General features: G+C 42.5%; 1 protein-coding gene across 2 annotated transcripts in view; it reads right to left on the bottom strand.

The window, feature by feature from the left end:
* UPP1 (uridine phosphorylase 1) overlaps positions 1 to 14,128 on the bottom strand; it is a 99,128-nt gene that overhangs the window by 46,376 nt on the left and 38,624 nt on the right. For both annotated transcript variants that reach the window (XM_085607400.1, XM_085607401.1), the window contains exons 3-5: positions 5,506 to 5,623; positions 3,425 to 3,583; positions 819 to 933 (exon numbers count right to left, since the gene is read on the bottom strand). In XM_085607400.1, the coding sequence (XP_085463526.1) occupies positions 819 to 933; positions 3,425 to 3,583; positions 5,506 to 5,623 (392 nt within the window). The remainder of the gene's footprint in view (positions 1 to 818; positions 934 to 3,424; positions 3,584 to 5,505; positions 5,624 to 14,128) is intronic.

Raw genomic sequence — 14,128 nt, 5'->3', positions numbered from 1 at the left:
ATTTTCTTGGGTTGTTTTCTTGACTTTAAATAGTGTTTGAGCAGTGATTCCCTAAGAACTGCTTTTTAATAACCAGGGTGTGTTTATTATGTCGGGAAGGATACTCCTTCCGAAATTAATAACCCACTTTTTGACAGCAGCTACATTAGCAACCCCAAAAGAGAATATGACAATTCCAAAGAACCCCAAAACAAAGTTAGCCTCTTCTTGAATCTGATAAACATTTACTACATAGCTCCCATCTGAAAACACCCACTGTCTCTCACTGGATGAGACAATTCAGTTCAAAAGTCAGTGTATCATACATTAGGCGTATAAGGACTAAGAAATAGAGGAACTACAGAAAGAGTCTCCAAACTGTATATCCTTCCTCCAATAGGGCAATCTGCCAGGCCAAATTAAGGTAGAAAAACATGGTAGCAGGTTCATACAGTAGTAAATCCCTTGTCACAGTAACTAATTGTATGCTTCCATCAGAGATCCCGACCTATCCTTCTCATCACTAAAAAAAAGTCTGGAATACGGTTCCTCCAGAGGGCTTCTGATGCATAGCTTAACCCTACTTGCTGATATCAATCATTTAGACTAACAAAACACCTACATCTTCTAAATTTGCTGATGAGTTTGACAGAAGACACCATCTGTTGTATACCTGACACAAAGGTATCAACAGAAGACCGCGATTGCAAAACAAGTCATCAAAGTCACTGTATCAAAATGGCCACAACTTTAAGAAATACACATATAAATTGCATTTTTAATGTATGAAGTGCTGTACCACAACAACAAAAAGATAGAAAGATGTAGGGAAAACATACCAATTCCACCAGACGTTCCAATCCGAATGATAGTGACATTGGAACACTTGGCATGGTACAGTAATTTGATCAGTTCATGTAACATAATAGCGATGGAGGGAATGCCCATTCCATGCTGAGGAAACAAACAGAGAGCAAGAGTTACTTTATCATCAATATTTGAAAATTAAAACCTAAAAGAACAGGACGAACTCGAAGCATCAAAACATTACGTTTGCATTTTTACAGCTCTAACCTTGCTTCTTTTTCTATTGGTGTGCATATTTATCTAATAGGTTTACATTCCTTAAACCTATGCAGATTTTGAGAAAATAAAATATGCACTTATGCAAGTTGTAAAAATGCATTAATGTCTTTAATATTTCAGATTCAGTTATAAGCATCTATTCTGAAAATGTTAAACAATAACAATTACCCGTAAATATGCTCTCATAATTAAATGAAATTAATATTATAAAAATGAGGTACGTGTAAATATGAAGGTTTTTTTTTATCTTTGGGGCAGCAGTTAGGTCGGGGACTAAAAGTCAAGGCATGAAGATTGCCAAAGCAAGAGCAGACATTTAAAGAGTCAAGTGAATGACTGGGGAGGGGAAGTCATGCAACTGAATAGGCACATGAAAAAGAGGAAGGGTTTCAGTAGTTTCACACAGGTTACATGTGGTGCCTGAGATGAATCGACAGATAATTCAAGAGTCTTGGGGCTTTGAAGGAGGAGGCCAGGCAGTTGGTTAATATTCTTTAGTCTGCTGGATCTCCTGTTTCATTAGGATGTTGCTGCAGGGGACATAGGTGTAGAGTGTAGGGGGCGATGTGTTTTTAACAGGTAGCCTGGCTTGTTTCTGAGATGGCTCTGAATTATAATTTGAACCCCACTGGCCTATTCACAAAAGTTAAATACGTGAATATTTACTCATGTGTAAATGTACCTTTACATTTTGTAGTAACTTTACTACTTTTGGCTAGTCGCCATTTCCAAATGAAACGTTATTTCAAAGTGTAGACTTACATGTCCTCACCCACTAAAAGCATGGGGGAGGACAAATGTATGAGTGTAAAGGTTCTAGTAGTAACTTTTCACATGTAGGCAGTGGTCTCTGTCACTCCCTATGGCTAAGTATAGGGAAAGGTGCAAAATTGAATTAACATAAACAATGCTACAGTACTATTGTATTTAATGCACATTAAAAATATTTTATATATAGATAATGAATGTATCATTATGTATCTAAAGATCTATTTAAAAAACATCCCACTTACAATAAAATGTAACTTTCATGTAAATGCATTAAAAATCACTAAAACTCATGTATATGGGGTTTTATTTTAAGTCTCAGCCTTCATTATTTTCTGTGGCACGGTGTTGGAGAACCCTAGTCTGGTTCTGGGCTCACTTCAATGCTGGGCTGCAGTAAGGTTATTTTGGGTTCATTTTGGGTTTAGTGACTTTAGAAGTGTTGTTTGTGAATAGCAATCAGCTTACAGTTTTGTGGGTGGGGTTTTCCCTGCGTTACCCCTACCTAAACTACTCCCTCTTTGTAGCAAGTATTTTCCATTTTTCAGCCACTATCTCGTCCCTCCCACATTTACTACTAAAACGTAGGTATAAGTGTGAGGGGATCGAAGTCATCAGGACATAGGTATCCGCATAGAAAAAAGATGAGCGGCAGAGGCATATACTTTCGCATGGTTAGTGAATAACATTTTGCATTACGTAAGTACTACTATTGTAAATGTACTCCAAATTGCAGTTTGAGAATCAGACCCCTATTAGTGCAGGAAGTGGTAGGCAGTGGAAAACCTTTGAAGGTGACGTGATTTTACTTGTGTTGACCAGTGATTAGGCATGCTGGTTTATAACGGACAGTACTAAAGAGGAGTGAGGGGGGAAAAGAGGATGTCAGTGAGCATGCATTGCCCCTGTGAATGTGTAAAAGGGCAAGTGATTGTATTGTGGCGTGGAATATATGACTTGTGCTGTTTGTGCCTGAGAAGAAAAACTATAGTTAATAAAACTTCTCTGGGCCGCACATAACGAGGGGCTAAACCTCTTCACTTTTACTCTATTGCTTGGTCATGCTACTTGAGCTTGCTGACACTACCACACAAAAATCTGGAGAACCTTTATTTATCAGGTCATTGCAGGGCTGGCTTTAGCACTGGAGCCGCCCGGTGCAATAATCGTTTTTGGTGCCCCCCACAGCCCATGACCACCTTCTCGGATTCTCTCACTACCACCGGGCAAAGGTGCCCCTCATCTCTCCAATCATAAGTTATTTGCAACCCCCCCGAACCTCCACCCCCGCGAGGTCAGCGCCCCTCCACAGATCATTTCCCAGTGCGGCCACACCAGTCGCACTGCCCTAAAGCCGGCCCTGGGTCATTAGAATGCTTCACTTTAATATTTTGGGATAACAACAATGATAATGATGAGTCTTAGGTTTCCATCTCTAACCTTAATACTGTTGTCAGACAGGGACTTATGAGCAGAAAGCAGTGCCTAGGAAATCACATATGCATCAATAAATATTTGTATTTAGATTTTAATATGTTATTTAGCAAAACCTCTTTCCACATTTTGAAAAAAGAAGATCTGTAATACTTACACTAACTGATAGAACAGGTCCTACTTTATACATTGCATAGCGGTCTGTTCCTGCACAGATGTTTGGAATGTCGGCCTTTGGATCTCCCAGTTTCAACTCCTCTGCTATGTACTGAATAAAGAATTTCATCCTTGATGCGCTACCTCCAACACACACAAACTGAGGGGCAGACATAAGAAAATGTACACATTCAGTCAAATGCGAGACAACATTGCAAATGTTAGGGAAGCTATAATCTGGTAATTGGTTTCATTTCAACGCCATGCATTTGTATTTATTTATGTAGTGCGTCTTGATTAAGTGATGGAGAAAAAGGAAAAGCGCTACAGAACAATACATGCAAAGATAATAAAATATTTTACGATGGTTTGGTTAGGTGAAAATAAGTGGGGAAGCATAATGTAAAAAGTATTTTATTATTTTGGAGAGAGCACAAAGTAAAAACAGTTAAATCGAGGCAACAAGAAGTTTGCCTCCCATGGACATTGGACCAGATTTTAGTAACTAGGGTAACTAGGTGCATCTTACTTTTGGAAATTTCGACCTATGAAACACTTAAGTGAAGGAAGAGATACAGCTGCTCACAGAAATTGTGAATTGGGTCTTTTGTGTACAGAATTTAAACAAATAGCTGCAGCAGTTGTTTGTGGCATCAGGACACATTATGGGGCAGATTCACAAGCATGGGAAAAGTGACGCAAAAGTGGCGCAAGAGGCTTGTAAATAAGCCCCTATATTCATGTGGTAAACAGTGGCTCTGCTAGGAAAGGGCATCTATTTATCATGAATTGCATCAACTTTTATTTAGAGTAGCATGTCAAATGTTTATAAGCATTTTTGTTTCTCAATTAAACTTTATTTAGCACAGTTTCTTCCTCGTTAGAAGCAGTGATATATTCATTAAAACTTTGATCAGAAACGTTTTTTTTAAAAAAAAATTAAGATCCAAAAAGGAACTGTTAAAAATGTATAAAGTAAGGGTTGAGAGGGCAAACAAACAAGAATGCTTATTGTATGCTATATTAACTCCATTTTGAAGGGAAAAAAAGAGTAAAAGAAATCCCAAACAATAATCTTGTACTTGGCTGGGTGGATAGACTACTTTAATGGGCATCCAGCACTAGAGTAAAAATATTGTAACATGACAAACTATAATAAAGATAGTGAATGCAGGCACCTCGACACTCTTGTTTGTACAACTGGTCTTCAGTGAAACCTCCTATGCATGCCCTGCGTTGACAATAGGCTCTTCTGAGATATTTAGACTAGTTTCTACAGTCTCCTTGAACCAGACTCTTTACTCTCCCAATGCCTGCTGGTCTGACAAGAGCGGTCCTCTCCCGTATCCCACACCAGAGGCCCAACACACAGTTCAGCAAGTTAACTATGAAAGTATTCCCCTTAATTTCATTGCCTGTGGTAATTGCCAATCAATATGAAATCAGTTCCATTCATAAGGATCCAGATATGCCTCTTTGGCATGAACGTGGTCCATAAGAGCCCGCTAGGTACGATTGCTACTCCAAGCAGCGTAACTATGTGACTGGCATGGATTCGCACTAGTCTTACAGGCTGCTAGAAGAGGGCTTCTGGGAGCTAGGCTTGAGCTCTGGTGCACGTGCCCGTGAAAGAAGCCCAAACAGAGCCAGGTACAACCTGATCTATACGGGGAATCTATACAATTTAATTCATTGGAAGAGGAGCACCTATCCCCGGGCTTGCCTTATCATGAGTTTTCTGCCATTTATAATATGTAACAGGCATGTCCGGCTTCGAATTCTCATAGGTTACACAATGATGACAAGGGTAAGTCTATCACTGAGACTGTAAAGACTTAACAATTCTACACACTTTTAGGTTATCCTATGGTGGTTGCTTGCATGCTCTTATGGCACCATAACATAGGGTGCACGCTACTACTAAAATCAGGGCTTGAAGTGTTTATGATATTTTGCATTTTAATCATAAAGAAACATAGAGTACATCAATGGCTTATTAATAACTAAAAAGAGAGAGTTAAAAGTGTTATTTAAACCTTGATTGCGATATTATAGTCTGCATGCTACATTGGACTAGCTTACCTTTACGTCTCCAAACAAGGCAGGTAAATCATGAGTCCCAGTCCCAAGATCAAAGTGATACAATATATCTTCCTTCATCACGCCAAGGTGGGGGTTCGAAAGGTGGACCCTGCAGGCTCTGTGGACATGGAAGGAGAGCATGTGAGGAAGCAGGACACCCCCAAGGTTCACAATAATTTCTACTCTGTGATGCGAGCAGGAGTCCAATGACAGCTTCATACTACGTACACCACTTTTCTGAACAGCAAGAAATAGCAAAAATAATACACTGCGCAAAGTAAAGCTCCATTTAGGCTCTCCCAGGCCACAATCCTACAACCATTTTCCATTGTGTCGCTGAGATTACACAAGAGGCACCTGCTGCCTTCAAATGACATCTGCAATCTGAAACTTCAGGTTTCTTAATCTCCCCACAGCAAATGAATTGTCGGTTATAAAAGCCACAGATTACCAGTGATTCAGAGCTAATACGAGAAACACATAAACCATCATTGCCTTCTTGTGCATTGTGTTTTTCAGCATTAGCTCTATACAGGATAAAGTACCCTCAGCGGTATGCAAGGAGTATAATGATACCTGGCCGGACTTTAGCCATAATAAGGCTCGAGGCTTCAGAAAAAAATAACTTAATAAGGTCAGAAAACGTCGAAGTATCCCTGTTATGTACAATTGGCGATATTGTATTCCCAAGGCCCAGTTGGTGAACTCTGCGCCTACCAATTTCCTAATGCACCTCTCCTGTTTTAAATGAGCCATTTATCGGCAGTTACTGTTACTAAGAAAGAATTCAACCACCGGGCTGGGAGGCTGATGTGGGCCTGCATTTGCTATTTTTGCTGTGAATCCCTTCTGGGTGGGTGAGAGAGAGAGGAGGCTGCAGGATACCGCCCCACTGTCCTTTGTGCATTAAATGCGGACAGCGATATGAGAACTCTAAATGGAAGCCGTTTTGTTCCATTTCCGATAAAATCTGCACCTGGGGAGCAGTTTGAGGCGTCTTTGAAGGAAGTTCTTCTCTCTAGATTTCGTAGAAACAGCATCAGTGCAAGTTTTTTTTTTGATTCTGAGAAGAAATATACATGCCTGAACGAACATTGAAACAACAGGACCAAAACAGTTAGACCTTTGTATCCGTCCCTAAAAAAATCACTTTGGAAAGATGGACACTTTTTCTGGGCGTGAGCTGTGATCTGGGCTCTGCCACTTCGACGTCACTAATCAGCTGCAAAAAGGAAGTAGTATGGCTCTGGGCTCCCCTGAGGAGTTTTTCATGAGTCCTGCGTCTATGTCTAGTTGTGAATACAAATACATTTGTTTAAATGAAGACAGCTGGCCTGGGCTCGAGAGAGAGACGTGGGACTAGCAGAGGTTCTGAGCTACTTAAAGGCAGGACAAACGGGCACAGACAAATGCTTCCTGGTCTAGACCAGTCCACTTTCACTTTCAGAAAGGTCAAGTGGCGTAGTGCTTTCTCCTCTGGTGCCCCCAGAAACGAAACAATCCAGATTGTCCTAGCCCAGGTGCCTTCATCGGAGAGCAGAAAGAGGCAAGATCCCTGTGTAGCGCCGGTAAGGGCTGATAAGGGCAGATGCCGAAAATCCCTACTTTTAGCACATCACATCAAAGAACACCTCACCAAAGACCAACTGCATCCAGTCCCTCGTTGGGCGCCATCCCCACCATTTCATTGTCATGCACCAACTCACCCCACTGCGTGAAACATGACACTGAGACAGATACAGATGCTGTTCTAGTTGTGTTATTGTTGTATTTTCTGTTACACTGCTCCTCTTCTTCTTAGGGAGCTTGTCTCCATTCATGCTGTCCCTGTGCTGACCTGCTCCATGGTTCCTTTCTTCTTCCCTCACTCCTGGTCACCTGCTTGGCACAGGCAGAGGTGCCCCGTGTCTTAGCTGTTGACCTGGGAGGTGCCCCTGTCGTGACATAACATCATCACACAAATCCAACCCAAGCAACAACGTCCCCCACCTTCCCTCACTTAAAAGCAATGCCAGAGAATGCACGCTTGCTTTAAATTAATCAAAGTTCACTCCACAGTCATGCACCCAACAGACATTTCAGGCCTAAACCCCACACATAACCCGGATGCCATTTTTATTGCACTTAACCTCCTAACCATCTGGAACCCTACAGCCTCAAGCTCCAAGACACCTGATCTCATCTCAGTTTCCTGGTCCACCTATGAAAGCAACATCTTGCAAACTCATTTCAAAATCCCAAGGAATAAATCAATGATAAAAAAAACCATAAAGGATGCATTTGTTAACCTGTTGGATCTTGCAGCTTGTGGCTCTGTCAACCTACATCAAAGGGAACACCCTAGACTACTTTCCCTCTGCCAAGTTCAACCTCACCTTCCACCCCACACCTGGTGACTGGACCCCATGTAAAAGCCATTGCAGCCACCCTGCTCTACTCTTCACTCACTCATCAAGGACAAATGAAACCACAAAGCAGCTGACTAGGGAGCAAGTTAAGCAAAACTGCTTTGCTGCAACTTCAACACAGCCTGTCCTTTGGTGTAGCAAGAGTGACGTGCCTGAATGCAAGCCAAGTCCATGGGCCCCACTGTTGGTAAGTAAAGAACAGCAGTTACAATGATGTATTGGACTGTTCTCGGCCTTAGTGCCTCAGAACCTGCACTGCATCAGGCACAGTGGCGTTTAATTGTTTTACGCATGCAAACCCCAACAGTGAGACTTTGTTCTTGCAGAATTCTGGCACCATTATTGCAAAAATCTCTCAATGAGGCATTTTGATTCAAGGACTACCTCCTGTAACAAAGCTTACCCACTACTTAAAAAGCTACAACTATTCCTTTTAACAGGGCATGATCACAGACAGTAAGGATGTGATGGGACATGCTGAACGTGTGCCTACTATAGGTGTTTTGCATATCTGAGATGATAATGTGTAGATTTTCAGAACTCATAAGCTAATGTTTGGAGAAGAATGGTTGAATTTCCAAAATATATTTGAAGCTGATAATTGAGTAATAGATTGTGCAGCATTGGAGAGTCTTATTACCAATATTAATACCTTATTGCAAGGGGAATTGCACCTATCACTGTTATGTATTAGCCACATAGTCATTTCAACTTGACAAAACCTTTGATATATTACTGCTGGCAAACCAGCACAAACGTTATCACTGCTGCTAAACTTGTATATGGTGGCCACTAATGTACTCTTTTCTGATGCGGTAACTATTAAAACACTAATAATATTAGTAGCTCAGGATGATATTTATTGAACATAGGTAGTTCTTATTGCCGAAAAGGTTGTAGACTTCCATTCTAGACACTTTCCTCTTCAGAAAATAACATACTGTCTCCCAATCTTTTACTGGAAGTGATGTAAAGATTGGAACTCTATTCAACCTGGGATTCTGACTAAATTAGTGTACGACTCTTTCAAGAAAGACATGAAAAGCAATTCCAACAACACTGTCAAGTGTGAACCATAGAACGTCAAGTTGTCCCTCTTTACTATCCTGGAACACTCTACTCCGAGGATGTTTCTTATCTAGTGCCTAACTTATGAAAAAATAAGTGCCTGGCCCCAAAGTTTTATTCAGTATCCTGGGACAGTGCTATCGAAGGTCGGGAGCTGAATGCCAAGGATGTGCAGACTTCATTCCACCTCACGCCTCTTTAATTAACTACCAGACACTCACTGCCTCTTTAACTCACTCTTGCAGGTTCTTTTTCATCCCTGCTTTCTATTTTTCCTTATCACTTTTTTGTCTTTTGCTTCCTCCTAGTTTCCTCTTTTTGTAATTTTTTCCTCTCTTGCTCTGTGTTAGACTTGGCTTCTTCAGCGGGTTTACCCCCAGACTTTTTGACCTCCTGTTTTTGACCTATTTTTTGTTGGTTTTAGGATTCTGTGCACTTTACCACTTCTATTCAGTGCTAAATTGCATATGTTCTCCATGTAAATTGTGTTTATGGATTGGTGTTTCCATGAATGGCTTATTTGATTTACTCCATAGTTTAGTGCACTGTGTGTGCCCAGGGCCTGTAAATTAAATACTTCTAGTGGGCTTGCAGCACTGATTGTGCCACCCACACAGGCAGCCTTTCAAAAGTGTCTCAGACCTGCCACTGCAGTGTCAGTGTGCAGTTTTCTACTGCCATATCAACTTGGTAAGTGCATCCACTTGCCAGGTCCAAACCTTTCCTTTTCTTATATGTACGGCACCCCTCGGGTAGGCCCAAGGTGGCCCCATGGGCTGGGCGCAGTGTATGTGAAAGGTAGGACATGTACTGGTGTGTTTTACATGTCCTGATAGTGACACACTGCTAATTTCGTTTTCACTATTGAAAGGCTATCTGTCCCACAGGCTAACAGGGGAGTTGCTTTGTAACATCTTACAAGCATAACTTTCCATTGGGGCAAAATAGAGAAGTGGAGTTTAGACTTCCTGAACTCAGAATTTAAAGATACAACTTTTAGTAAAGAGGCTTTTTAAATTGTGTGTTTGAAAATGCCACTTTTAAAAAGAGGGCATTTTCTTGCTTAACCATCCTGTGTGCCTCTGCCATAAGTGTATTTACTGTTTGGGTTCAGAGTGGCAGGAGCTGGGGATGTGCATTCACACTAGACAGACACCAGAGGGGGGGATGTTGAGGTGTGTCCTGACTTTCCTGAGTGACTCATAGCCAGGCTGAATAGAACTGGCTGCATTCAGAATGGTAGAAGGAGTTGTCGCTGGCACCTGAAAGGACTGTGGCTTCCTCTCACATTGCTATCTCCACCTCCTGTGGTGAACCTAACCTAAGCCAGGCTGAATTTGTTTATGTATGCCAGATGGACTTTGTTGGTACAAACTTCAAAGGGAAATGTGGTATAGATATTGGGGCTCTGACCCCAGACTTTAAGAACTCTTTTAGATCAAGTTACCTGCTAAGAAGAGGAGCCAGAGAAGCTGTGAGGAAGGACTGCCACTTTGCTGCATATTTTGCTGTGCTGGCCTACAGTGACTGCTTCTGTCTTGGGCAGTGAAATGACTGAACTGAACTTTCTACAAACGTCTTCATCTGATTATCTCTAAGGGTTTGTAGTAGAGCTTTCCCCCTGTTCAAGAAGTCTCAAGAACAGCATGACCTGAATGCACCACAGAGGACATTGCCGCACTTTGCACTGCAACCCTGGTCTAACTGACAACTACATCAGCCACCGAGCAGCTGCTTGCACAGCGACCTGTGGGCAACACCCTATGCATCGACTCGCTTCACTCCGCCGCCCTGGTCTCACCGACAATGCTGCTGCCAGCTGACATCGCTGCCGCTGCCTGCACCATGGTCTGGGGCACCGATCGTAAGCTACACGAAGTACAGCCCATCCCACACCACAGCCTCGGCCCACCGACAGACACCGTTGCTTGCACCGTGACCGTCCGCACTGTGACGAGCACCGTCCCCATTGCACTGCAGCCCTATTCTCCCCGATGCCGCTGGATTACTGCCACAAGCCGCTGCATGCACCATGACCTGAAGGCACGGCACGCCTCACTGATCCGCTTCACACCGCAGCCTCGATGCCCACCGCCGTAGGCCCACAACGCCACGGTCGGCCGAAACAAAAAGGTACTGTTTAAAGGGTCTTCCAATACTGCAGCCTGACCACACCACAGCTATCCACTTCAAGGAACTATGTCCCAAGCCTGTTTTTTATTACTGATATTTATAAATAACTATATGTCGAATTTCTAGAGTTTTGATCTTGTTTTACAAAGATACATATCTAAAACTGGTGCGGTGTCCATTTGTAGAGTTTTCACTGTATTAAATAAGTGCCAGTCCTCAGAAAGGAGTGCCAGTGAGTCCAGCTGCAATCACTGGCTCAAATTAAGCACTGTTTTAAAATGTAAATGTGTATATATTGCGCATCGGCTATGTAGGTAACATTATGGATGGTCCTATGCTACTTACATGCTTTTATAGCTTGTGCTTCCCTTTACTAGTTATTGTGTGTGCACCTCACTGTAACTGTATCTGAAACATCTCTTTGAAGCGCTCCGACACCCAGGGCCGTATAATAATGGGGGTTTGTTGCCGGTAGAGCCGACAGCCTGTGTTATGCGCCTGCAGTGGCATTAGTGAATTCATTTAATATGATATTTCTCGGAGTTGGTTATTTTAAGATCGCTCTGCTCAGAAACAGAAAGAGACAAACCTTACCCACGGCTTCCGAGCTGTACGGTCTCACAATAAAGCACGCGCTCAAACACATATGGGGTTAAATGAATTCCTGTTACAAACTGCAGGCGCTTGAAACAGGGTCGTGACAGTGCAGCCCATCATGATACAGCCAGTGGGAGGTACAGTCCATCTTATATACAACTGCTATTAAATAAAACTAAATCTTTGGTCTCAATCCCTTCACTTACTCGTCATCTTAAGTAATAAACCACTTTTGCATCTGGTAAAAAATACTTTTATCACCCATCATAAAATCCTCCTGTTAGAAGCTACCAAGGCTGGCAAAGGCTTTAGGAACAACACAAAGTATAATTGCTTTGTTCGGTTGTAGACGAAAAGTGGCGCCCAAAACAATAAAAAAGAGAGCGGGAAGATTTCCATAACAGAGCCGAAAGTGAAGGAAAGGAGAACAAAAACAACTTATACATTTAAGTTAAACACGGCTCTGACTCCTGCTGAATACAGCACCCTGTAAATTTCATGATGACACACCCTCTAGGGACGGACTCTCTTCCTAGAGGGGAGTCACTCGCTCCCTACCCCTAAATCCATTTCCCAGGCCACGTGACAGCGCTTTAAGAGGGAGTTTAGGCGCTTGAGCACACTCCATTTTACTGTAGTGTCCGAGCATGGACACGTTCTAGTGTTCCAACATGTATGTATTACCCTGTACACCCACCCACCACCTACGTCAATGGGTCAGGTGACGAGGTTAATAAAAGTGGCCGAGCGCACGTGCTCGTGGCCATTACCCACTACCCCACCTATGTGTCCGGTGTCCATCATTACACCCAGCATGGGGGCCTAGGGCCCAACATCACAGTTACATCGTGTCTTCGTCGTTGTTGGCGATGCGCAGACAAAGTCATGTGTCAAAAGGACGCCCACCTTTCACCACGTCGTAATTTTGTCTAAATGCCCTTCCCGTTTCACACACTGGCCTTTATTCACCGAGCATTATTTTATAACAAAGATTGATTTAGGTCCGATCAGGAAACGCACTAGCTTCGGCAACCCTAGTCCATGGAATCCTGCCATCTGAGATCTTATGGGCAGATATGCACTTTTGGACTTTCCAGACCGTGGTTGCCAAAGCAACCATCCTTGCGTCACCTACGGTATTGCAGTGGGCCAAGATTCACATGAGACTTTCCAGTTTCATAACAGGATGTGACATTGAGAGAGTTCATAGCAGTTTATTTCTCACGCCAAAAACTCGTCCTTCCAGTTGATCAGAAAAAAACAGACGTTATGATTGTGAAAAAGCAAAATTCTTGAGATGCAACTTGCGAAGTGTGAAAATACTTTACACACTCACATATGGTGCATACCTGAGCGTCGGTGCTGCAGCATAAGCCGTCGTTGAATAACGAAACAACAATAAAGGCAAGCATATTTATTTTCAAAAATACCTTTTTGAAGAAGTCAGGGGAGTAGCCAGACAAAATATACTTGCAGGTTACAAAAGCAAGTAGATGAGCAAGTGAATTAAGAGTTTGAACAGGGGTTGGCATGGTTCCTATACGCCAGAAATATAAAACAAGCATTGGCATAGCCAATAGGTCTCGCCTATGGGACCTTATAAATGTTTAGCCATGCAACACTTGATGTTGTTGCACCAAGGATATTGTGCTGGATAACTTCAGCACAACATCCTTGGTGCAACAACATCAACTGTTGCATGGCTAAACACTTATAAGGTACAAGGTTTAGCCATGCAACAGGTGATGTTGTTGCACCAAGGATATTATGCTGCAAAACTAAATAATTATAAGGTCCCAAAAGCGAGACCTATTGACTATGCCAATGCTTGTTATGGCCTCTAAGGAGACCAAAGCAGCAGGCAGACAACTTTTTGACCTGGCGGTCAAGAGTATGTTATCCATTCAGATACCCAAAATTGTTACTGCCTGCTTAAGGACAGCAAAAGGCCCAAGAGCATCTCGCCACCAAGCAGGAGCCCAGAGATGGGTTTGATTACCCACCACTAGCTCTTTTTTTCCGCCATTCAGCTTCAAACAGTTCTGTTCCCATCCAGCTTGCTTCAGCCGAGAGGTAGTTCCTTAATTGCCCCAATAAATTTCCTTACTGAGGCAATAGTGCAAATACAAGCTGAATATTGTCAATGTAAGAAAACAAAGTGAAACCAAAACATTTCATTACATCTAACAGAGGACAAACTGAAATGTTAACAAGCATTGGCATAGCCAATAGGTCTCGCCTTTTTGCTTTTTAAGTGTTTAGCCATGCAGCACATTATCCTGGGTAAAAAGCCAATAGGTCTAAGCAACCTGAGACTTGTAGGTTCAGAATAGAAGACGAGTGAGCAGGCTGCTGAGCAAGCTCAGGTGGGGGGACCATCGATACTGACAAGAGTTAGCTGCTGTAATGTGTGTCCT

This window comes from Triturus cristatus, chromosome 5_2 (assembly GCF_964204655.1).
Source record: "Triturus cristatus chromosome 5_2, aTriCri1.1, whole genome shotgun sequence".
NCBI classification, from domain to species: Eukaryota; Metazoa; Chordata; class Amphibia; order Caudata; family Salamandridae; genus Triturus; species Triturus cristatus.
The sequence above is the reverse complement of the archived record's forward strand: the minus strand, read 5'-3'. Positions and strand labels throughout refer to the sequence as shown.